Genomic DNA, 27,105 nt, shown 5'->3' with positions numbered 1-27,105 from the left:
TATTGCTAAATTTGCACCTGTTTTAAGAGTGATTTGAGAGCCATGCCGAGAAATAAGCATCAAACAGAAACACACTGTGGTTGCCTGGCGTGAAAATGGGAAACCACGGGCTGCTGACAGTGGGGCTCGAACCCACTATCTCTCAAATGCAAGCTAATAGCTATGTGACCAAAACTACATAACCACTTGCTCGGTAGAGGGAGATACATGAGTAAATATGGTGATATATAGGGTGTTTCAGAAGGAATAGTAGAGGCACTAGTATGGACTATTTTGAGTATAAAATGTCGTATAGACATCGCAATGTACGTGGAATTACAGCTATTTGCATGGTATGCACAAGAACATCCTTACAAAAAGTATTTAAGTCACATAAATGACTTATCAGTACATTAAATTAATGCACAAGCTACATTCTATGAAACAAATCATAGTAATGTTAAAAATCCCACAACTGTCTTCAGTGCACTTTTCAGTTCTATCGGCAATAGTATTTTTGACCATGTAGACTTGTGCATCAATGTCGTATGGTTTTTGCATCAGTAAGTCATCTTAATGTCTGTAACCCATTAACATGCTAATTTTAATGTACTGGTACTGAAAATTCATGTATTTATCTTTTTTAAGAAAATTATATTAGATACAGTTTTACACTACTAGGTTTTATGTGTGTAATCTGCAACATACTGAATTTTAATCGTACCTTTGCTCGATGTGATGGTGGACTGCACCCTGAAAAACAATTTTAAAGTTTCAGTGGTGTGAAACACCTTAAAATACTCCAGGAAATGCAAAGCCACCAAACACTTTTCACATTCGTATCTCATTGCCAGCCTTGCGTGAAACACATTCATGGCATGGAGTCTTTCTTTTAGAGTTTGGGTGGTATAAACTTTGTGAAATATGCCTACTGAGCTCATACAGGGTGAGTTGGGATATTATGAAAAAAACTGATCAGAAAAAAAATTTGTTTCGATAGCTATCTTATCTGTTAAAATGTCTTCAACCATGTGTTGAAAAATGGAGGAACCTGGAGGAAGGTTCCTGTTTATGATGGGATTTATTCCAGAATTTCCTGTGAAACAGTATAGTATTTGGATGGTTTATTTTCTGTTTTGCTTAATTTCCAGCCATCTTACTTTGCCTTCTTTGTCTTTTTTGGAGCAAACTAGGCTTCATCATCACTGTTGCATTCAAACTCTCATTCAAAACCTTCCATCAGTCTGCTATTACTTTCACTGCTAGTAACTTAAATAAAATTGTGTGATTTTTTGAAACTATATCACTATCTGATTCACTCTGGCTATACTGTAAGAAACAGTACATTTTATTTTATTCCTTGTAATACAAGGTTTACTAGGGCTGGTTTTCTGCTGTCTACCAAGCAGGGAATCAGGGAATCACCCTACTTTGAGAATGAATGAATTCCAGTTACATCATGGAATCTATGATCTTTGTTCCAACACCAAGAAATAGATCAAATTCTCAGCTTTCAAACTACTGTATATACTGCATATATACTGGACAGAAAGCTTAAACTACTGTAGTTGCAGAAAGTTACCATGCAGTCAGCCACCTGCCGAGCGTCTGTACATGAATGGTCAATGCATGCACAATCGCCTGCAGGCTGGTACGTATGCCAGCGAGTTAATAATTTTTGTAAGGTTGTTCTTGTACATACCATACACACAGCTGTAATTCCATACAGACATTGCACATTGGACATATGTTTTGTACTTTATGTAGTCCTTACTACTGCCTCCTGAAATATTCACTATTCCTCCTCAAACACCTGTGTATGGTATATACAGTACTGTACAATGATAATAATAATAATAATAAAAGTCATGTTTGGTTGGTAATGTTTAATACTGACATTATGGACAGTTTCTAATTTTACATCTCTCTTCAGCTAGTTAGTTTGCATCTTGTTTGTGTTATTCAAAATACCTTTGCACTTGGGCAAAGTGGCACTAGTGTTTGTTATTGCAGTTGGTAAATAACAGGAGGAGGGCAGTGGGCATGTCAGTGGACTGAGTGCATTATCACATGAGTCTTGCATTACGGACAGGTCAAGACATATTTTAAAGAAGCATTTGTGGGTGCATCAAATACAAAACCAATAGGACGAATTCAGAATTGGATGTGGTTGATCGTTCAGAGGCTAGCTATGTTACAGTAGGGTGAAAAGAACCACTGCATCACCGAGGAGTAACCGACTCACTAACTAAGCAGTCACCTGTCCTCAAAGCCATATAATAGAGCACCACACGTAAACAAGCAGTAGTTCCTGGCAGGCTGAGTGTAATCATATTTTGAACCCAAAATACAGAATTTCTTTACTAGTTTTTATGTTTCTCCTTATATACTGCCACTATGAAAGAATGTTTAGTAGTTTTGAAATGTATCTACCTAAATGACCCTCCTTAAATTTTGGCGAGTTGACAAGTTGGAATTTTAAAACATTATTGAATACTGTTCTATAGGTCAAACGAGAATTTAAGTTTGGGGGAAATATTCAGAGGATTCAGCTTCCGGAACCTGATGATGTCTTTGAAGAGGGTTCTAATGTATCGGTCTCTGGCTGGGGTTTCACTCAGGTAAGAATAGCAGATACTTTTGGTGTATTAAATTATTTTTACTTTCTTCCCATGATACTTTTGGAACATTCTGTACAGACCTGCTGTTGAATTCTTGGCATTTTCCCCTCAAATATAACTTTTGGCTGTTGTGTGCTATTTAATCGTATTTACCGTTAGATCATTTTTTGCTGAACACTTTTAAGATCTATAACTTGTGAATAAAACAGTTATATCCGTATTCACTGGAGGTAAAATCATCATCATCATCATTATCATTATTTACCATTTTCCATCTGACACCAGGTAGGGGAAAATATGATTCCTCTCCACTTCGCCCTGTCTCTCCACCATTCCTCATCCAACACTGTGTTCCAGTCCAGGTTCTGTCGTCTGATACTGTTCTTCACAGAGTCCATCCATTCCAATCTTGGTTTTCCTCATCCTCTCTTCCTTATCATCTGTCTTTCCAGTGCTTGTCTTGGCAGTCTTTTTTCCTTCATCCACTTGACATGTCCAAATCACCTCAATCTGTTCCATTCCAGTTTGTTGTTTAGTTTTTTCACATTTGTCCCCCTCCATAGCGTAACGGTTAGTGCTGTCCTTGAGGGCCTGGGTTTGATTCCCAGTACCGCCAGATATTTAAGAATGGCTGGTATGTGGTTGGAATGGTACATGCAGCTCACCTCCAATGGGGGTGTACCTGAAAAGAGCTGTACAGTACCTCCTCGGGATGACGACACAAGTTTACTTTACTTTGCATATTTAGCTCTTTTTATATGTCTTCATTTCTCACTCTATTCCTTCTTGCCCTCTGTACCATAATCTTTAGGAATTTCATTTCAGCTGCCTGTACTTTGCTCTCATCTCTCTGAGTCATTGTCCAGCTTTTTGCTGCATGTCATTATAGGTAAGTAATATCAAATAGGTCATAAAGATAATAGCAGAAACTCTCTCGAAAGTGCATAGCTTTCTGATGAGACAGCGCCACTAGCACTATTTGGCAGCTCGCAGTGTAAAAACAAACAGCTGTCGACTGCTCCTTGTGGCTGCTATGACTTAATACCTGAACCAGAGATCTCGAAATTTCACCTGTACATGAAAATGTATTAGTTTTAAGTTTTAAAGGAATTATGAAATAGCGTTTCAAGTACAAAATGCTTGATCTGGGGTTGTAACATTTTATTAATCACAAAATAAGGCATGAAAAGTAACATCCATTTTGGGCCCACAGCTAGAACAAAACCACTGGATTTTTCATGTGATAGCCTACTGTCTACAATTTTCGCATATGTCATGAAGAGTGATAACTATATACTTTCAAAAATAACTAAGCCTACTGTACACACACATATATATATATATATATATATATATCAGAGGCGGTGCGTGGTATTGTTGCAGGGTTGCACAACTCCCAATAATTTTGCACTTCGTTTGTTATCTTTTCTTCTAAGGTTTAGTTTAATAAACCTAACATGTATTCGAAAACATGCTAAAATCAACAATCTTCGGTCGTTCGCTGTACTAATGCTTCGTAACGGACCAACAAACGCTGCTTGCTTCGAATCAAACGCAGGGGGTGTGCTTTCTCACGGCAACTTCCTAGCGGACAGCACGGCGCAGTTTACTTCAGCAGGGATGAGCCTAAGCCTGCATAGCATCAGGTAGCATGCTCGCCTGTATCGGTCTCAGGGAGTTGCACTAGACCAGCAAGTCCCCTACCGAGAAAGGGTTCCAAATGTTCCCGATAGATTGCGCCACTCTGCGGAGATTACCTCATTCCTACTTTCCTCTCGCAAAGGTAATTCATTTCCATTTTTTAAATTTACAAATTTCATTTACGTTGCACCGACGCAGATAGGTATTATGGCGACGATGGGATAGGAAAGGGCTAGGAGTTGGAAGGAAGCGACCGTGGCTTTAATTAAGGCATAGCCATAGCATTTGCCCGGCTTGAAAATGGGAAACCGCGGAAAACCATCGTCAGGGGTTCCGACAGTGGTGTTCGAATCCACTATACCCCGAATGCAAGCTCACAGCTACGTGTCCCTAACCGCATGGCCAACTTGCTGGGTAGTTACTTTTCTACGCCATACCAAGACTACCCACAATATTGTCAACATCTTGCTTCAATGAAAAACAGGACGGCAAAAGTAACTGTGCCTGGCTGAGTGGCTCAGACGATTGAGGCACTGGCCTTCTGACCCCAACGCGGCAGGTTCGATTCAGGCTTAGTCCGGTGGTATTTGAAGGTGCTCAAATACGTCAGCCTCGTGTCAGTAGATTTACTGGAATGTAAAAGAACTCCGGTACCTCGGCATCTCCGAAAACCGTAAAAAGTCGTTAGTGCGATGTAGTAAAGCCAAGAAATTATTTTTTTGCTAGTTGTTTTACGTCGCACCGACACAGATAGGTCTTACGGCGACGATGGAACAGGAAAGGGCTAGGAGTGGGAAGGATGCGGCCGTGGCCTTAATTAATGTACAGCCCCAACATTTGCCTGTTGTGAAAATGGGAAACCATGGAAAACCATTTTCAGGGCTGTTGACAGTGGGGAACGTTATTATTAAGAGCAACTGTAATTACAGTGTATAATTAGCCTCTTATTTCCTGGGTTGTAATTGCCAGATATATTACAGTTTTGGTAGGAATGTAGTTCATTACTTATCGATAATAGAGTTGCTTGTTATTTCTGTAAGCTATTAAAATGTGACACTGAAAATGTTGGTGCAACACCCAGCTTCAGATACCACCAGCCGCCACTGATATATATATGATATGAGTAAAGGAGTGGAATCAGAGGTAAGGCTTTTTGCGGATGATGTTATTCCCTATAGAGTAGTAAATAAGTTACAAGATTGTGAGCAACTGCAAAATGACCTCGATAGTGTTGTGAGATGGACAGTAGGCAATGGTATGATGATAAACAGGGTTAAAAGTCAGGTTGTGAGTTTCAAAAATAGGAAAAATCCTCTCAGTTTTAATTACTGTGTTAATGGGGTGAAAGTTCCTTTTTGGGATTCATTGTAAGTACCTGGGTGTTAATATAAGGAAAGACATTGGGGTAATCACATAAATGGGATTGTATATAAAGGGTACAGATCTCTGCACATGGTTATGAGGGTGTTTAGGGGTTGTAGTAAGGATGTAAAGGAGAGGGCATATAAGTCTATGGTAAGACCTCAACTAGAGTATGGTTCCAGTGTATGGGACCCTCATCAGGATTACTTGATTCAAGAACTGGAAAAAATCCAAAGAAAAGGAGCTTGATTTGTTCTGGATGATTTCCGACAAAAGAGTAGCATTACAAAAATGTTGCAATGTTTGGGCTGGGAAGACTTGGGAGAAAGGAGATGAGCTGCTCGACTAAGTGGTATGTTCCGAGCTGTCAGTGGAGAGATGGCGTGGGAGGACATCAGTAGACCAATAAGTTTTGGTGGTGTCTTTAAAAGTAGGAAAGATCACAATATGAAGATAAAGTTGGAATTCAAGAGGACAAATTGGGGTAAATATTTGTTTATAGGAAGGGGAGTTAGGGATTGGAATAACTTACCAAGGGAGATGTTCAATAAATTTCCAATTTCTATGCAATCATTTAAGAAAAGGCTAGGAAAACAACAGATAGGGAATCTGCCACCTGGGCAACTGCCCTAAGTGCAGATCAGTAGTGACTGAATTGAATGCAATGTTTTGCAGATGATGTAGTCATTTCTGATAAAGATGAAACTGAAGTCTAACATAGGCTGAATGACTGGAATACAGTATTTAAGCAGTTCAGCCTTGAAGTAAGTCATCTGAAACAGTAGAATTGCTGTCATTCAATGGAGCATTCATACCAAGATCACTCTGGGTGGAACAAAACTGGAAGACGTCAAAAAGTTTTAGTACCTTGGTAGTTTGGTAACAGTAGAAAGCTACTCAGGGATAAACCAGTCTTTACCCTATTCACTTCTGTAAGTGTTCTAGTACACGATTTACATGTGCAGTCAAAAAATTGCATGGAATGAGTTCTGGAGGAAAGCAACATAGTTTGTTCTGGGTGATTTCTGACAAAAGATAATGTTACAAAAATATTGCAAACTTTGGGCAGGGAAAACTTGGGAATAAGAAGACAAGCTGCTCAACCAAGTGGTATATTCTGAGCTGCCAGTGGAGAAATGGCATGGATTGACATTAGTAGACAAATAAACTTGAGTGGAGCTTTTAAAGGTAGTAAAGATCATAAAATAATTTCAAAAGGACAAACTGGGGCAAACACTGTGTTCCTTTAAGGTATACATATATGTTTAGGTAAAAAATCCACAGTTTTGAACCTGAGTAGCTGAAGTTTTTTCCACAGTTCTGATACTATTTTACTAAAGTATTAACAGCTGTAAATTCCTTAATTCATGTTTACACACTTGTAAAATAATTTTTTAAATGTAAAAATTCATACAATTTTCAAATCTCCCAGAAGTCTCAAATATTAATGGATGTTGTGCTAGTTTGTGAATACTTCTGTACATAATGTTATGAAGTCCCTTGTGGGAATCTTTCTTATTACTTAATTTTTTGAGGTAACTTAAGGTTTTCAATAAATTGTACATTTTTTACAATATATTATTTTACAACCATCTCTACCTGGTCTGTTTTTAACATATATTTCAACAACGGAGGTTAACATCATGCCTTAGTTTATGATCTTTCATTTGACATATAAATGGACTTCCTAGCTCAATTTATACTGCCATTATTTGATTTTAAATGCAGATAGTTGCAGTAATTTCTTAAATCAGAGAAAATAAGGGTGGACAGTTGGCAATAAGTCCCTGTTCAACTTTGAACTTTTGAATTCCCCTGCACCATAGGTCGGGACCCTCCTTTTCAAGATTTTTACACCTTTCAACTTTCTCCTTTCCCTTAGGTACCTTCTGCACTGTTTTCGTTTGGGTGTAGTCTGGTTTTACTCCTACATAGACAGAGCTCATCTGCTTTGAACACTCCAGTCACACTATACTTTCCAGGAGCAATCTTCATTCTTTTTAGAACATCTAGTTCGACTTTGTTGCCCCAGTTGAAGTGCAAACACCATCCATAATGCCTAATTTCAGTGTAGCAAGCCCGACATATATCTCCTTTGTACATCGTCGCATATTGATCTATTGAATGATTCGTTGATGATTTGAGTCAAACCATGAAGATATTTGGACAGTATGTTGGGTTTCACAGCATGGATAACTTTTAATGGTATACCAGGTTTATATTTGTAGTTGTCGAGCTGATTATTGCCTTTGGCTCGCTGGTATGAACTCCAGCTGTCCTTCTCTGGGAACACCTGTGATGTGTTTGCCTCTCTTCAGTGCTGGTCAAATGATAAAGAGTTGCCCATAAGGCATCCTCACCACTTGTACATTGCTTGTACCAGAACTCAGGACTATGCCAAACTAGTTTTGGCAATTATCAATCAGGGCTCGAGTCAGTTTCTCTTTCCCTCCCAATTTCGTTTCCTGAGCCAGTTTACGGAGGGCTGTGCTTCAACGCTTTTGATAGCGCCCAACACATACCAGCTTATTTATTATTTTACCGTTATATGGAAGACTGCTGCAGTTGCGTACAGATAGGAAACGGTAATTCTGATTGGTTCCAAACCACTAAAGGACTGTAACAAGGCAGTACCCTTTCACTCTTACTTTTTATCACTGTCATGAATGAAGTCATGAAAGAAATTAAGCAGAAGAACAATATGGACTTCAATGCATTTGCATTTGCAGATGATGTAGTAATTTGGGGAAATACAGAGAAGGATGTCCAAGAGAGGCTGAACACCTGGAATAAACATTTGAAAGCACACGGATTAACAATAAATAAATCGAAAACTATTACTATGTCTGTCAACAGGCAGAAGAAGAAAGGAAAAATAATGCTGGAAGGTACACAGCTGGAAACAGTAGATCAATATAAATATCTTGGGTCCATCATTTTAAGTGATATCAGAATACAGCATGAGATTAACAACCACATTAAAAAATCAGCTCAGTTTTACCATAAAGTTCGGAACCTCCTCTGGAACGAACAAGTTCCCTTAAGATCAAAGCAGATTCTATTCCAATCATACTTCACCCCCATAATAACATATGGCCCAGAAACCTGCACAACAACCCAACAAGTGGATAGCAAACTACAAGCCACAGAAATTAAGTTCCTACGAACTATGGTACAGAAGACAAAAAGGGACAGGGTAAGGAATGAAAGAATAAGGGAGGAAGCTGGTGTGTACCCATCCCTGAATGAAAAAGTGACAAGGGCCCATTTGAAATGATTTGGCCATGTCAAATGAATGGACAATAGAACGACAGCAAAACAATGGCTACACACAGTCGTGACCGGAAAATGACCGGTAGGAAGACCTAGGAAGAGATGGCTGGACCAAGTGAAAGAGGACATAGGAACAAGAGGAGTCAGCTGAGATGTCGTCTTGAGAGAAGAGTGGTACATGGACAGACAGAAGTGGAGAGAGCTCATAAACCACACCCAGGCAACTGGAGTGGAAAACTGATGATGATGATGATGATGATTATGATGATGGATCAAATTCAACTACACACTTGTAGCTTTTGAAGCCCCCTTCTCTGTAGAAATCAACATACTCTAATCCTCTGGTTTCCTTTGAAGGACCAACATTTCTTTAGGTCCATATGACGCCATGTTTTGCTAAATAAGATGCAGATTCTTTATCATCATGTGAGTGTTTCTTGCAACCTATACAGTTCTTTGACATAATTTCAACCTCAAGCACTTTACCAGTACCAAGAGACTGATACTGCTGCCCATGATCAAATGAATCACTCCTACAAACACAAAATAAAGTGAAGAATTCAAGTATTTCACCCAATCAAGTTACCAAGGAAACGGCCATTATTGTTTACCACAGATAATGAATAAAAGACTGAGAACTCATCACTATTATAGATAGGGTTGCCAGATTTCTGGATGGCAAATAAGGAACAGTCACTCAATTCCAGATATTAAATAAGGAACACTTCCATTTCTCTGCCATATAGCGCTAAATTAAGGCACCATAGCCATGATTAAGAGAAGAGACCAGGGTTATATTAACAAATAAATACCGGTAATAATATAACAGCTTCAGTGTGAAATATGTAGGTAGTTAATTTATTACAAACTATTAATACATTAGTCTTTACATAGAAATAAACATTTCACAAGTACTTGTCATTTGAAGAAGCAATTTGTAACAGTTTCTTATACAAAAAATAAATAAATAAATAAAAATTCTCGAGAAATTCCTTACAATTCTCATCATAGCTGAAGTACACAAGAAGTTCATTTTTTTATTAAATCTACTGAGCATCTGTTTTTGTCAACTCTCCATTTTTATTGCCATTACTAAAAATACTCTTTCAGTACATGCATTCGATGGAAATATACTTAAAACAAACTTAAGTACCATCAAAATGTTCTTCAGTTTTTCTGAGCCAATTAAACTGGTGATGTATACCCACCTGTCTGGTATTGTTTTACTTAGGAGAGTTAGTTTTAGCTTTTCACCAGCACCACTATCACCGGAAAACAGACTATTTCTACAACTTCTGAACACATGTCATCAATGTTCAGCTTTCCCTGTAAACCCAGTGTCTCCACTAACTTTAAAATCTTGTTGAACTGAGGTGAGTTTTATATAGTTATACAACTCATCAGTGAAAAAACATTAGAATCATCACTAAAATCAAACCATTTACATAGATAATTAACACAAACCTCATAGACATGTATAAAATCATTTTCACAGACCTTAACTTACCCCGTAAACAATTCATTCAATTTATTTATTGTAATGTGCAAGTCACCTTGTAACCAAAAAGTAATTCCCCCATTCTCGCCTTTTTTTTTTTTTTTTTTGCTATTTGATTTTCGTCGCACTGACACTTACGGCGACAATGGGACAGGAAAGGCCTAGGAATGGGATGGAAGCGGCCGTGGCCTTAATTAAGGAGCAGCCACAGCATTTGCCTGGTGTGAAAATGGGAAACCATGGAAAACCATCTTCAGGGCTGCCGACAGTGGGGTTCAAACCCACTATCTCCTGGATGCGAGCTCACAGCTGTGTGCCCCTAACCGCACAGCCAACTCGCCTGATCCCCCATTCTCTGTTCCAGTTGCATTTTCAAATTTTTCATAACAGTATATACCTCACAGACTGTCAGATCACTCTTTTCAAGACTAAGAACTGCCTTATTGAAAACATCTGCTAAATGTAACAAAAAAATGTAGATACAATTCTACTAGAAGTGTTTGCTTATCAAAATCTGATTCTGAGGAGCCTAATAATGTATGTTAATGAATACTGGACAGTTATCAACACTTGTAAAATAAGATACTATCGCTGGGAGGTTTCTCAGCAGTCTTTCGATAGCAGGCTTTATAGAAAGCCATCTTGTTGGCACATGTCTTAACAAATTAGTGTATTCAATATCAAACTGAAAGAATTCTTTTAAGTGTGAAACTCTTTTTGCTGAATTTGAAAAGTAATTGAATACTTTAATTATCAGCATTTCAAATATCAATTGACATAGAATTCATCCCAGCTTTACATGAATTGTGAACAATATGTGCACAACAATTAGGCTTAACCAAGGTTGGATTTTCTGCCTACACAGAATTTTTTTCCCAAAATTAGAATTTGTGTTGTCAGCAGTATAGCTTGAAATCTGAGACAACATGAAAACATGTTCCAAAATTCTGCTAAAAATTTCTTGAGACATTTTTATAGCACTTTTGTCTGCATCTTCATAGAAGTCTATAATTCTGTTACAAATATCTAGTTTTTCGTCGAAGTACCTCACAGCTATTGGGAAATATTTTTGGTTTCCTTTATTTGAAGCATTAAAACCCACACCAAAAAAGACGTGTTCTCTTAATTCTTTTGTTATACATTCCACACTATATGGGCATAGTACAGCTTTCACTAGAGTCTCACACTTTGTCTTCCCACATGATATTTTATTTGCTAGGGAATAATCCGGAATCAATTCTGACAGAAGTTTAACATTGCAGTCTATGCTGGCGTAACTTAGGTGGTGTTTTACAGCATGGTTTACAAGCGTAAGTTCCGATGCAATTTATTGTAAAAAAGTAGGCCTACATTAGAGTCTACTCACTTAAAAAATTTATGCTGGCCCATCTCTTATGAAAATGTTGACTTAACATTTCTACCTGGAAGAATTTTTCTGAAAGTAGCTTTTCAATACTGTTGCATGCCATGCTGAATTCTGCCTCTCCTTATGCGAAGCACGGTTCAAATGTTACCGTACATCCATTATTCCACCATGACTAATAGAAAAGCCTTCTCCAGCTATTCCAGTACACATTCTGCATTTCGTTTTGTACTTATTAGGGCTTACCCATGACGTGGTGTAATTCTGGGAAATATTTTTCCCAGACGGAACGATACTGCTGCAACCTCTTTTTCTTCTTTGTGTCTTTCTCTTCAACTTCATCGATCTCTTCCCGTTCTCGTTTATTTATAAATTTATCCATTACGGTTATCACTCAAAATATTCCATGTGGTTAATGTAGCTGTCATTTACATAACACACTATGCGAAAGCAATTTCATGTTTACCGTACACGTCCTGTGTCCACTCACAATGCAACTCAAGAATAAAATGGAGGAGACCCATGCTCTATATGCCCGCTAGTACTGCTAGTACACTGCTAGAGGCGCTGTTCTCAACTGTGATGGCTGATCATTGGTCGGAAATCAGAATACAGAATATTTTGATCATAATCACGCAATTTTTTGATAATACCAATATAAATGGTCCATTATTGGACATTATAAATTTACTCATTCAGGACAAATATTTCAGATTCCCTACGGGAATCATCATCTGTATAAATTTTTTGATACCGTACTATTGTCTAAACTGCGATATTTAAAAAAAACGGAACATAGGGCGTACGGTTTAAAGGGTGCATCATACGCGGAACAAAATGAGAAAAAAACATACATCTGGCAACCCTAATTATAGAACATAATATTACTGTAATAACAGAGCCATCTGTGAATGACAATGTTTTGGCAATTATCAGTCAGGGCTCGACTTAGTTTCCCTTTTCCTCCCAATTTCCTTTTCTCAGCCAGTTTACGGAGGGCTGAGCTTAAACGCTTTTGATAGCACCCAACACATTCCACATTCCACATTCCAACACAAGTATGAACTGAGGCGATGCCCTTTCCTTGTCATAAAGAGGCACTCACTGCTCTATTTAAACCCATTTTAAATTCCTTTCTAGTCACCCTAGCCGAGTCCGACTCGTTGGCTGAATGGTCAGCGTATTGGCCTTCAGTTCAGAGGGTCCCAGGTTCGATTCCCGGCCGGTTCGCGGATTTTAACCTTCATTGGTTAATTCCAATGGCTTGGGGGCTGGGTGTTTGTGCTGTCCCCAACATTCTGCAACTCACACACCACACACAAAACTATCCTCCACCACAATAACACACAGTTACCTACACATCGCAGATGCCGCCCATCCTTATCGGAGGGTCTGCATTACAAGGGCTGCACCCATAGCCACACTAAATTATTATTATTATTATTACCCTAGCCATACGAACCATACATTCTAAAAATTAAAAATGGCAAATTTAGCCCAAAAGCGCTATCTTGAACCTATATATATATATATATATACAGTAGAGTCTCGATTGTCCGACCTAAACGGGACCTGGAGTATGTTGGATCACCGAAAATGTCGGATAATGCAGAGCAACTTTGAAAATGAACTGAAACAAACAGGAAGGCTGTACTCTAGTACTAAAACAATCAAATGTTTTACGGTACTCTATTTATTGCATTATCAATTCAATTGTACAGGACATGCAGTATTGAACGAAAGTATTCCAAATGTCTTACGAAAAGAAACTTTTTGACAATGTCTGCTTGCCTGCTGATCTGTGTTTTCTTGCTGCGAGATCCCGCCTTCGGTGAAAAATCAGCACCTCCGTTGCGCTTGCTTCCGGCTGTTGCTCAACGTAGGTTAATGCCATTTCCAATGCACTTAGTTCTTCACTGTGAGTCATCTTTTTTTTCCCCTCTTGTTCTGCAATGCCTAGTTCTTCTTCATCATCATCCTCATTTCCATTAGCATTCACAAAATCAATAATATCAGGGTCAGTTAGTTCAAACAGCTGATCTTGTGCACACCACTTACTCGCATCTTCAGTCGTAGCATCCTCACAGCCAGGAATGCAATGCAGTAGGGGCACAATATTTTCCATGTCTTCTCGTACCACCTCCTCTCGATGTTCAACCTCACTCAACAATATGTTCCAAGACTTTGCTAATGTCGTTGTTTCAACTTCTTCCCAAGACTGCGCTTTCCAGTAGGCTACGTCTTTCATGTTGATTCGTTTTAACTTTTCTATCATGTCGTTGCCATTGTCCATTTCCTCTATCAGGGATGAAAGGAGTTTCCGCCGATATTTCCTCTTCAATGTTTCCAGCACACCTTGGTCCATTGGCTGGCATAATGACATCACGTTAGGAGGAGGAACATGACTTTGATGTCATCACTTCTAAGTTGCGCTTCATTTGGGTGTGATGGAGCATTGTCTAGTAGAAAAAGCGCTTTTCTAGGGAGATTATTCGAAGCTAGAAATTTTTCTACATCTGGAACAAACTGTGTACAAAACCAGTCTTTAAAGTTGTCAGCAGACATCCAGGCAGCCTTCTGAGTCATGTAATGGACTGGAAGAGCATTAACAGAAATGTTTTAAAAGCCCTAGGCTTCTTTGCTTTACCAGTCATAAGCAATTTTGCTTTTAAGTTCCCAGTAACATTACTACAGGCAAGAACAGTAACTCTTTCCTTACTACGCATGTAGCCAGGTGCAGATGTCTCGGCTTGGGCTGCGAGAGTTTTTGATAGCAGCATCTTGAAATTTAGCCCAGTCTCATCACAATTAAAATCTGATCACCGGTTAATCCTTCAGCAAGAATTTTTTCTTCAAATTCCTTTTTAAAATTTCACAACCTTATCGGATTTAGCTGACAGTTTTTCTCCACAGATATTAAGCTGCCTAATGCCATACCGTTTTTTTCCACTGATCAAGACACCTAGCACTGACAGTAAAATTAAGGTCCCCTCCATTAAACTCCTTCTGGAAATACACCGCCTTTTCTTGCAGAATGGGACCAGATATTGGAGAGGCCCTTTTCCCGGTGTTGAGTGAACCAAAGAAATAGCACTTCACTTACTTTTTCGTACTCATATTTTTCCATTGTTTTTTCTAATTTTCAGTGCATCACTTGTTGCTCTGGTAGAACACCACTCTTCAATTTTTTCCCTCCGTTTTTTCCAGTCTCCCACTATAACATGTCCAACACCATAATCTGAAGCCACTTTTTGAAGAGTTTCCCCTTTGTCCAGTCTCTTTAATGCACTCAACTTTCTTCCATAGAAACAATCACTTTCTTCCGTTTACTCACCATACTCACAAAGGATATGAAAACTATAACATCCACACCCAACCAATACTACAATGAACAATGACTCAAGACTCGCTGCACCTCTTCTTGAGAGAAAAACCGGTCCTACCACCAGCGGTCAGGCCAGTGCTTGTCCCACGGTCACACCCTCCACACCGGGTGTCCCTGAATTTAGTCTCCACCAAATGTTCAAATTAGGTCTACCAGTGTCGGATAACACGGAATGTCGGATAAGCGAAGGTCGGATGAGCAGGACTCTACTGTACCTTAAGGAAGAGGATTAGGAAATGTAGGCTAATAATTTATCAATGGAAATGTATGATATAAGTTCTTTGAAATCATTTAAGAAAAGACTAGGGACACAACTGATATGGAATCTGCCACCTAAGCGACTGCCCTAAATGTAGGTCAATGCTTGATTGATTGATTGATTGATTGATTGATTGATTGATTGATTGATTGATTGATTGATTGATTGATTGATTGAAGAATGGGATTATTAGTGGCTGAGAAGAGGTGGATCTAAGGAAATTGGGTTTATATGTAGGAAGCAGTGGCGGTTCGTGACATTTCACTCTGGCAGGGCTGTGCTGCCATCTCTTCTCCCTCCCCAATTGGTCCAGTTTTCACTGACCAGCACCACGATACTTTTAGATGAATAATAATAATAATAATAATAATAATAATAATAATAATAATAATAATAATAATAATAATAATAATAATAATAATAATAATAATAATAATAATAATCCAATGATGCTGGCGGAATAGAAATGTGCTTGCACTACAACAGTAATTAATTAATTACCTACACTACAATGGTATTTATGCACACATATTAACAGACTAACAGTTAATGCAATCCGCACTACTGTGGAACTGCACTGTTTCATTGATCACAATCACAAGTGGTAATAACGACATTCATGAAAAGGTGTTAAAAAATATGACCACCCTACAAATAGTGCCATCACGTTAAGGTTACACTTTGAATCTTTATTTTAGCTTCTTTATAGAACTGAATTGTTTAAATAGTCAGTATAATGGAATTCATTGTTTTGTAAAATGTTTTGGAATTAATCTCTAACAACAATTAAAGTAAGACATGGGGGAAAAAGCCTAGGCACATTATTAAGTGGTTGGCGGGTTGGTGAGAGCTCAGCTGTTCAGCGGTTACACTCACCTGTACCCTTCCTTTCCCTGACAAGCCCATATACTCCCATACCCCCCGCACACTTGCTAGCTCTAGCGACCTACTGAGGGCTCTGCCGGACAAACCATACACCTGCCTGCACTCTTCCTTCCTCTGACGAGCCCATATTGTCCTTCCAGGCTCCTCCTGCACCCCGCACATTTGGTAAGTTTAGGGACCTACTAGGGCTCTCTTGCCACAATCCTGGTGCCTCGAGACTAAAGAGAAAACATTGTGCTTGTTGGACATCAGCCATGGTCTGAAAGCCTTTGCCTTTTCCCTGAAAATAGGAAAGTAAAATGTTTACAGCCAAAATAATAAAGATAACATTGTATAACAGAATAGCACACCACATAAGTCTGATTCACTACATTTGTCCATCTCTTTATGTAATCAATTACACAGTAAAATAATGTCAAATGTTTCAGAAAAGGTGGTGGGGCAGCGCCCAAAAGCCCTTCATGCACGAACCGCCACTGGTAGGAAGCCCAGTTATGAAGAAAATGTACATTTCTTTCTTGTTCTATTGAGTTTTCCATGTTTTCTTCCTCTTCCAACACTGTCCTCTCAGTGTGCTTGTATATACTACTATCTTAGGTTTTTACCTTTGATTAATAAATAACATTAACATTATTTCTGATACAAAGGTTTTCAGTGATGGAAGGATGGGAAAGGGCTAGGATTGGGAAAGTAGCGGTCATGGCCTTAATTAAGGTACAGCCACAGTATTCGCCTGGGGTGAAAATGGGAAACCACGGAAAACTATCTTCAGGACTGCCAATGGTGGGATTCAAACCCACTATCTCCCAAATGATGCAACCTCACAGATGTGTGACCCTAACAGCATGGCCCACTCACTCGGTATGTTTAGTTGAAATTTTGATGTTGGTGAAAGGGATGAAATGATTAATGGATAGTTTTGGATCATATGATGCTTCCATCATTTGCCCTTATACCTGTACCTGTAAAAATGCTCTCTTTCCCTAAATGCAGGATGCCTTGACATTAAAGATAGAGCAAACAACTGGACAATTATAAAATGTGGCACCTTTAGGGTGTTAGAATAGTCTAACTTGATTCATGCTCTTAGGTTATTATTTAAGAATTAAGTCTGAGGTAAAAACAATGATTTATTATTGGCACAGCACATTCAATTAACAACCGGATATGAATAACCCTAGATAAAGATAACTAATAAGTTTCATAAGGACGTCAGTGGATGCAGAGTGGGTTTCGGCCTACAAGTGGCCACGGCTGGTCCATGGTCCAACTGCTTTGCTCTCTGACCGGCCAACTGAGCAGAGGCCACGGCTCTACGCCTTTGCATTCGGGAGACGGGAAAGGACTGGACCTCACAGCTGGTGCTCACCGTCGGCTGTCGTGAGAACGGTTTTTGTGGTTTTCCATTCTCCTGCACCAAGGTGAATACCAGGACAGTTCCTAGTATAGGACACAGCCGCCAACACCTTCACCTTCTCCGTAACAAATCTCCTGGACTGAGAGACTGTGTCACTGTCTGAGAGGCCCGCCTCCCACTTCAGGGGAGGAATGAAAACCTTTTAGTAGTAGTAGTAGTAGTAGTAAGAAAATTACATGCCTTTGCTGGTAAGACCTAGTATTTACAATGTCTTCTGGTGTAGTCTAGAACAAACTTGGTTACTTTCATTGACCTGTCTCAGTCTCATCCTTGGCTTTGACATCATGAAAGTGACTGAGGTATGAATGATGCTATTAATGCCATTCCTTATGCAGCCAGTCTCTTTTATGAATGGTATGACAATGTTGTCCATACCATAGGGTCAGTTGATGCGGGAATTTCAATGGGCTTAGCAACTTCTGGCTGTATGAGGAAAACAATGCGATATTATCTCACTCCTCATTTCCTTAGTACGCCTCTCCAGTGATGCATGAGCCACCTAATGGCTAAGCTGTCGAGGTCCAAATCAGCCTCCAGGCTGAGCACTCAACATACATACATACATACACACACACACACACACACACACACACACACACACACACACACACACACACACACACACACACGCGCGCGCACGCACGCACGCACGCACACACGCACACACACATACAAGGAGATTACACCATCTTTAAAAAACAAAGAGAAAATGTGAAGATTGGTCACTAAGTCTTTGGAGTTGTTTTAATGTGGATAGAGCCATCACAAGGGTATCACAGATCACTACACTTGTTTTCTAAGTTTTCTTGATTCAGCCATTATAAATAGATTAAATGTGCAGGCTGGAAACTGGTCCTCTCTCCCAGATGTTCTCCGAGTTGGCTATGTACCTCTAGTTTCTCAAGAAACATGTGAGAAGGATCATGGTAGCCAAGGCAAGATTGATGATACTATGATCTGCGCAGGATATTTAGCTACAGGTGGTGTGGATTCTTGCAGGGTGAGTTTAAATATGTATCCTATGTTGTTCTAACTGTCTGATATGTGTTGAGTGATAAATAAAGCCAAACTTATGTAGTGCACTGTTAGACACTGTGTGTTATCATTTTCAAATTCTTCAGGTATAAATGGAATATACAGAAATATTTCTCAAGGCTGAGAGGAAACATATTATACTAGTTGGTGTACCCATGCTTCACTATGGAATTCTACATTTCATACAGAATTCTAGATGGAATCGTGTACACGTTGTGAATAAGATTTTATTACATTGAATAATAACATAGGTACTTAAAAATTAAATTTTAGGTGCATTCCGCTATACAACCTTTTTATACAGAGTGAATAAAATTATGCGATGAACAATCAGTGAACAATAAATCACTACTGATCTGCATTTAGAGCAGTCGCCCAGGTGGCAGATTCCCTATCTGTTGTTTTCCTAGCCTTTTCTTAAATGATTGCAAAGAAATTGGAAATTGATTGAACATCTCTCTTGGTAAGTTATTCCAATCCATAACTCCCCTTCCTATAAACAAATATTTGCCCCAATTTGACCTCTTGAATTCCAGCTTTATCTTCCTATTGTGATCTTTCCTGCATTTTAAGACACCACTCAAACTTATTTGTCTAATCATGTCATTCCACACCACTGACAGCTCGGAACATACCACTTATTACAATTTACAAGCTTCATCATATAGATCCGTATTGATACAGTTTAAATTAAGAACTAGTGTTAGGTTTACTGTAATGGTCCATCCAATTAGTACACTTCACTTTACAAGTGAAAACTATTTAGTATGTTTAATATATTTTAATATTAAATAATTTTCATTTTAATATTAAATAGTTTTCACTTGTAAAGTGAAGTGTATTGATTGGCTGGACAATTAAACCTAACACTAGTTCTTAAAACATACCACTTAGTATAGCAGCTCGTCTCCTTTCTCCCAAGTCTTCCCAGCTCAAACTTTGTAACATTTTGTAATGCTACTCTTTTGTCAGAAATCACCTACAACAAATCAAGCTGCTTTTCTTTGAATTTTTTCCAGTTCTTGAATCAAATAATCCTGGTGAGGGTCTCATACACTGCAACCATACTCTAGTTGGGGGTCTTACCAGAGACTTGTATGCCCTCTCCTTTACATCTTTACTATAACCCCTAAATACCCTCATAACCACGTGCTGAGATCTGTACCCTTTATTTATGGTCATATTTATGTGATTACCTCAATGAAGTCAATGTAAAAGTCATCTCCGTACAGGCCATGAAAGCCCTTGGAGGGGTGGAAGGTAAAGGCTTCCACTATCCGTAACCTCGGCACTTGGTGGGGTAGAGTGGTTAGCTATACGCCTGGCTGCCTTTGACCCAGGAATGAACCCAGTACTCATTTTTGGTGTAGGCTGAGTGAACCTCAGGACCATATGCAACTCTGGAAGGAGAAATATCATTTCTAAAATTTTTGGACTTCCTGGCAGGGAATCAAACCCACGTCCTTCCGGGTGAACCAAGCGCACCTTTACCGCCTCGTCCAGGTAGCCCCTTCTGGACTTGGTACCTTTCATAAATAAGCTTCTCTTATATACTTGGGTGATCCTGCAGTACACCGGCATGTTGAACTTCTGTTCTCCACAAGACTTATCACAGCACAGTGTCATTGCAGAACAGTTCACAACTAGTAAGCTTCATTGAACTCTGCATAGCCATCTGATGGATTCATTCATGATGAATGACTCATCACGGACTTGTGACTGCCTCGTAACTGCTTACTTTCACGCATGACTGGCACTCTTGAGACCAACTCAGTCAAGAACTCTGCACTCTCATAGTTGCGCTCTTATAAAGACCTGCAGAAGATTCTAGCAGTTCCCACTTTCAGATTATTCTGGGTACCTGATGCATTCTTTATCAGCTTCTAGCTTCATTTAAAAGCTTCCTACGGAGAGCCTCAACAGTTCGCCAGTGCTATTGTTCTGCTCACTGCTGGACACGTCCACATTGTCGCCACTGTGCTACAATTTAGTGCTAGAATGTGAGAGGAAGCTAACCCATACAGACATGGAACTGAGAAATTTCGAGTTCTGCATTTGGTCTTTATTGCATGGAATTGAGCACATTAACAGTCAAATTTTTGATTCGTAAACAATTATTTGTAGTCCTAAAAATATAGAAAAATTAAAATTGGCATCTAATATCCATTATTTATCTGATAAATGTCAGCTTCAAATTGCCAAATCTGAAAAATGAAATTTTATAAATCAGTTACTTTTACAACAGTTGAATGTTCATCAATTATTTGTTTTAAAATACACTTAAGTTCAGATTTACTTCAACATGAATATCTTTGTTACATTTAAGGTTTATTTTATTTTTTTAATGTTTACAATTTTATTATGTCGCACCGATACAGATATGTCTTATGGCGACGATGGGATAAGAAAGGCTTAGGAGTGGAAAGGAAGCAGCCATGGCCTTAATTAAGGTACAGCCCCAGCATTTGTCTGGTGTGAAAATGGGAAGCCACTGAAAACCACCTTCAGGGCTGCCGACAATGGGGCTCGAGCCCACTTTCTCCCGGATGCAAGCTCACAGCTTAAGGTTTACTAATCTTGTCTGGGGTTTAAGTCACACTGACTCTAAGCAGCCATCTGTCACTGTCAGTCATGATGTCAACTCTAAAACATGACAGCAAGCATGTGCGCTATTGGCTACCACTAGCTGACGTGTTGTTACCGAGTGGCTTAGCTCCACTCTCGCACTGTAAGATTGCTGTTCAGAGATATTCCAAAATCTTTCTTTTGTACAGTGGGAGGGTAAAAGTGGATAATAATTATTCATATATTGTGGGATAATAAATATATAAGAGTAATATCCAAATATGTCAATAACTAATTTTTTAACAATTTGTGGGTTAGCTCCATTCCACACTCTAGCACACCATTATCGTCTCTCACCACCATTATTGCCAGCTGCCAGGGGCAATACAGGCATACAGGCGGTTTCCCAAGAAAATTACATACATAAAATAAATAACATAAAATAAATCACACTTTATTACAGTTTCAACAGAGCAGTCAAACAAGCGTGACATTCATGCGCATTCTTCTTTATTGAAAGAAATTACGGTTGGTGGGCAGTGAATGTAGCAACTCTATAGAAACCGCGACCAGAGAGCGGCAGCCTTACACCCCTTTCCCCCTCTCTCCGCACCTACACTCATTCAGTGCAGGCTTAGCACTGAAAGCGAGCCAGTTGCCGCTACAGCTAGCAGTTTCTTACCTAGTTAAAAGCGTTTAAAGCAACAAATAGCCTACAATAAATATACATTATCGCATGCATAGATGCAAATATGTTTTGGAAGTTGTAGTATTTTTGATTTGTGGTTTGTTTAAGTGTCTGCATGCTAAAGAATTTTATAACTTTACTTATAATGTCTTGTTTTAACTGAGCCATCTTCGGTTTTGTGGAGGCTTTAAATAGCATTGACTGTACAATAGAGAGCTGGTTGAAAGTTCCTTTCAGCCATTGTCCATACAGTGACAAAGCTCAAATTATGAACATAATGAGGCCTATGCCTGAACTACAATTTTGTGCCAATGTGAAGAAAAACAGCATGAGTATACACATCATTTCACATCACCTATAGTATATAATGATAGATAGAATTGGTTGTCTGGTAGTTCTAATCTGTCTAAACTGTATTGCTGGCCATGTTGTTATTAAATCATGAAGATAATCATGAAAAGATGACTCTTTTTGTGTGGCAGTTCAAAAATATGATTAATTGAAGACTCACATTTGCAGTTGCATGAACTTTGCAAACTTTGTAATACAAGAATAGATTTACAACTAGATAAACAACATGGTCTGCACACTGACCAATATAATACTCTTGTAATCATGAAATTTTACAAGGCCTATATATTCGATTTCGCGCAAAAACTATCCATGAAATTCTGTCCGCCATAAATGAAAACAGAATAGACCAAGTGATTCCTGAAGTACTAAAATTGGCAACATTGACTATGACAATACCAGCAACTTCAGCATCTGTAGAAAGAACATTTCCTGCGCTAAAGGGGGTAAATTCATACTGCCATTCCACGCAGACACTAGAAAGCTTATGCGGTTTGTCATCAATATCAACTGAAAAGTTCTTCAAAAACTTCGGAAGTGGTCTGACTACAACTTCAATGACACCATCATCAAGGAATTTTTATCCCAAACCAGATGTATAAAATTCACATATAAAAAGATAAATTTAAAAAAAGTAATTTAATGTTTTGTTGTATTACTAGGCTGAGTTGTAGCCCAGATCTTCAGACCAGTATATGCCACTGCCAGCTGCCCAACACTAGGCATTCATTGGCACAATATATTCTGCTCCTTAAGTCAAAGAGAGAGAGAATAATAAGAAAGGAAAACACATCATAGGACGAACACAATGGCAGGTCAGTATGGGAAGAGGGAGCAACAGAATTTTTTTTATTTTTTACAATTTGCTTTATGTTGCACCGACACAGACAGGTCTTATGGTGACAATGGGAGAGGAAAGGCCTAGGAGTGGGAAGGAAGTGGCTATAGCCTTAACTAAGGTACAACCCTAGCATTTGCCTGGTGTGAAAATGGGAAACTACGGAAAACCATTTTCAGGGCTGCCAACCGTGGGGTTCAAACCCAGTATGCAAGGTCACAGCTACGCGGCCCTATCCACACGGCCAACTCGCCTGATGCAACAGAAATAGGAGAGGAGGACAAACAGACAACCACAGAAACACAAAATGACAAGGACAATCTCCACATCTTCATACACTGTTTTCTTCAAACAGTTAGACTCTCTCCTTATAAATCGCGGTTCTTCATCCATCTCTTCTCAGAGCTTGACGAGCTCATTTCTGCTTCTCAGCATCATCAGGAGGGCGGACACCAACCTTCATTGAGGGCTTCATTGCACACACTAGCTAAGAAGATCAGGTGGCAACTGATGGAATAAATCAAAATACTTTCTAAAATAGGTATTTTTGTTTTTCATTTTTCTCGCAGTTCCTGTGAAAGAGGATGGTTCTCTCAACATTTTGGAAAATAATTATTTCATCATCATCAGTTGTCTATGCAACCATTCTGTCCTCAGCTCCTCATTTTATAATAAGAACCATGATGAAGACTGTCTGCCTCTGTGGTGTAGTGGTTAGTGTAATTAGCTGCCACCCCCGGAGGCCCGGGTTCGATACCTGGCTCTGCCACGAAATTTGAAAAGTGGTACGAGGGCTGGAACGGGGTCCACTCAGGTTGAGGAGGTCAACTGAGTAGAGGGGGGTTTGCTTCCCGCCTCAGTCATCCTCGAAGTGTTTTTCCGTGGTTTCCCACTTCTCCTCCAGGCAAATGCCGCAATGGTAAGTAACTTAAGGCCACAGCTGCTTCCTTCCCTCTTCCTTGTCTATCACTTTCAATCTTCCCATTCCCCACAAGGCCTCTGTTCAACATAGCAGGTGAGGCCACCTGGGCGAGTTACTGGTCCTCCTTCCCAGTTGTATCCCTGACCCAATGGGTGGTGTGAATAAAAATGAGCATGCACTCTTTACTTGCGAATTTAGAGCAGGCACTCGCATTGAGGTGAATAAAAACCGCCTGTCGGAAGCAGTCACTCACAGCAGACCTGTGACCTTGAGCACACACTCCAGTCGCTCAAGTAGCAGAGTGGGCTCTCCAGATTTCTGGTGAATAAAGATAAAGCAGGCACTCTTTCTGGTAAGCGCCTGCTCATGTTTCCTTGAGCTAACTCAGTAGGTGACTCAAAATGATAGTGTCAAGTTCAATAGCATGGCAGAGGTAATGGTGGTGGTTAATCGGAAAAGAAAATTATATAAACTTTGCAGAGAATCATCTCAACTTGATTACAAAGTGTTATAAAGGTCCAGTAAGGAGCATGCTGAAGAGCCTCCATGGCTCAGACGGCAGCGCGCCGGCCTTTCACCTTTGGGTTCCATGGTTCAAATCTTGGCCACTCCATGTGGGATTTGTATTGGACAATTTTTCTCTGGGTACTCCAGTTTTTCCTATCATCTTTCATTCCAACAGCACTCTCCAGTATCATTATATTTCGTCTGTCAGTCATTAATCATTGCCCCAGGGGAGTGCGATAGGCTTCGGCAGCCGTGGCCTTAATTAAGCTATAACCCCAGCATTTGCCTAGTGTAAAAATGGGAAACCACGGAAAACCATCTTTAAGGCTGCTGACAGTGGGGATTGAACCCATTATCTCCCAGATGCAAGCTCACAGCTGCGCGCCCTCAACTACACGGCTAACTCTACCGGTCCTGCAGATCTGGCTCCTTAAAAATTTCATTAAATTGTCAATATATTATTTTCATCATAATTAATGTTTGTTATTTACATTATAAGCCTACCATTTTCCTCAATTTATTAATGTTGTAATATTCAGGCTATGATTTCCTACCTTTCAGATGGCCGATGGTAGGGTTATTCTCCCCCTGCATCAGAGTCATCAGCCGCTTCTCCCATTATTTTTATGATATGCATTCGTTTCCTGTACGCTTTAATTCTACTTTATATACCAGTCTTGTTTTCATGATTTGTAATTTTTTTACCGATAGTTGTTGGACGGAAATTATTCATCTCCTTCTACCGCTTTTCCGACCTCTATGGGATCCTGGGTGCGAATTGTGTTGAGCCTGTGGGTTTGGCCCTGTTTTACGGCCGGATGCTCTTCCTGATGTCAACCCTAGATGGAGGGATTTAATCACTATTGCATGTTTCTGTGATGTTTGGTAGCGTAGTTTGTTGTGCGAATATGAAGAGAAAGTGTTGGGACAAACACAAACACCCAGTCTCCAGGCCAGAAGAATTAATCAGAGGTGATTAAAAACCCCGACCCAGCTGGGACCCTCTGAACCGAAGGCCTCAATGATGACCATTCAGCCAATCAGACAGTTGTTGGACAGAAATGTTTAAGGTAAATTTAGCGAGTAGTTTACACTGAACTGCATTTATTGCACTTGTTTTCTTGTGCTTCTTATCCGGTAGCTGTGACTTTGAAAACATAATTACCGAGCTCGATAGCTGCAGTCACTTAAGTGCGGCCAGTAATCGGGAGATAGTGGGTTTGAGCCCCACTGTCGACAGCCCTGAAGATGGTTTTCCATGGTTTTCCATTTTCACACCAGGCAAATGCCGGGGCTGTACCTTAATTAAGGCCATGGCCGCTTCCTTCCAATTCCTAGGCTTTTCCTATCCCATCGTCGCCATAAGACATATCTGTGTCGGTGCGACGCAAAGCAAATAGCAAAAAAAAACAAAAACAAAACAATTACCAGATAGTAGGTTCGAATCCTACTGTCGGCAGCCCTGAAGATGGTTTTCCATGGTTTCCCATTTTCACACCAGGCAAATGCTGGGGCTGTACTTTAATTAAGGCCATGGCCGCTTTCTTCCCAGTCCTAGCACTTTCCTGTCCCATCGTCACCATAAGACATACCTGTGTCGGTGCGACGTAAAGACAATAGCAAACAAAAAAAAAATTGAACACAGGGCTTTTATGAGTAAATATTCAAATACGGTACATTAAGAAGTACTTATGACTCTGAATTTAAGAGTTTTACCACTACTAAATTGAAAAATGATGAACAATTGTGGTGCTCAAGCACTCTTTCACTTAAGTCTTTGTCGGACTATAAGCTGGGAATTTCATGATTACCCAGCCACAGGTCATTAACTCCTAGAATTGTTATGTTGGTGATCAGTTTTAATAACATCACATTTTGAGGTCTTGGCTAGATTTTAAGTTTCTCTGGATGACTGTGCCAAGTGTTGTGGAATAGTAGGATTCAGTTTTACGGTGTATGTAGCTATCACAATTTTCTACATATTGGTTCTGTTTCCAGGGTGACTCTGGTGGACCTCTGGAGATGGATGGTATTCTCATTGGAATTGTGTCTTGGGGAAGAGGCTGTGGTTTACCAAACCTTCCAGGAGTATATACCAATGTAGCCAAGTTTCGTGAATGGATCAGGAATAGGACAGGAGTGTGAATACTTCATATGAACTGTTTTCTAATTTGTTTGTGCAATTTTCAGATAAAATTTTTATAATCCACGTTCAGCTAATTTTAAAATAGTTATTATGCATTTGATTTGGAGTATCTTATCATATGGTACCAGACTCTCTGTACCTTAAGGCTACTTTAGGCAGGAAGGTTCAAGTACTTGAAGCCTCTAAACTTGAAACCAGTATTTGTACACAAGGAAAGCATACATGTAAAGTTTTGGAGCATTTCACTGTTCTTATTACACTCAGACTGACACCAAATCACTATTATGAATATAACATGATAGGTATAAGTTTGATATTAAAATGCCTTAGGTTGTAATCTAAGTCACTATAGAAATAATTATTGCATTGC

General features: G+C 39.4%; 1 protein-coding gene across 2 annotated transcripts; it reads left to right on the top strand.

Annotated features, from left to right (window-relative positions):
* Positions 1-482: 482 nt before the first annotated feature.
* Positions 483-27,105, top strand: LOC136863064 (trypsin-3). Of its 2 annotated transcripts, XR_010859141.2 has the most exons (5): positions 483-542; positions 2,487-2,600; positions 18,525-18,683; positions 22,985-23,137; positions 26,588-27,105. XR_010859141.2 is itself a non-coding variant. In XM_067139398.2 (4 exons), exons 1-4 carry the CDS (start codon positions 528-530, stop codon positions 26,732-26,734), a joined length of 435 nt encoding a protein of 144 aa, XP_066995499.1. In that variant the 5' UTR covers positions 483-527; the 3' UTR covers positions 26,735-27,105. The 2 variants fall into 2 exon arrangements, 1 of the variants encoding a protein (XP_066995499.1); XM_067139398.2 differs by lacking the exon at positions 22,985-23,137.

This window comes from Anabrus simplex, chromosome 1, assembly GCF_040414725.1.
Source record: "Anabrus simplex isolate iqAnaSimp1 chromosome 1, ASM4041472v1, whole genome shotgun sequence".
NCBI classification, from domain to species: Eukaryota; Metazoa; Arthropoda; class Insecta; order Orthoptera; family Tettigoniidae; genus Anabrus; species Anabrus simplex.
Note: the sequence above shows the minus strand (reverse complement) of the source record. Positions and strands in the feature narration are given on the sequence as shown.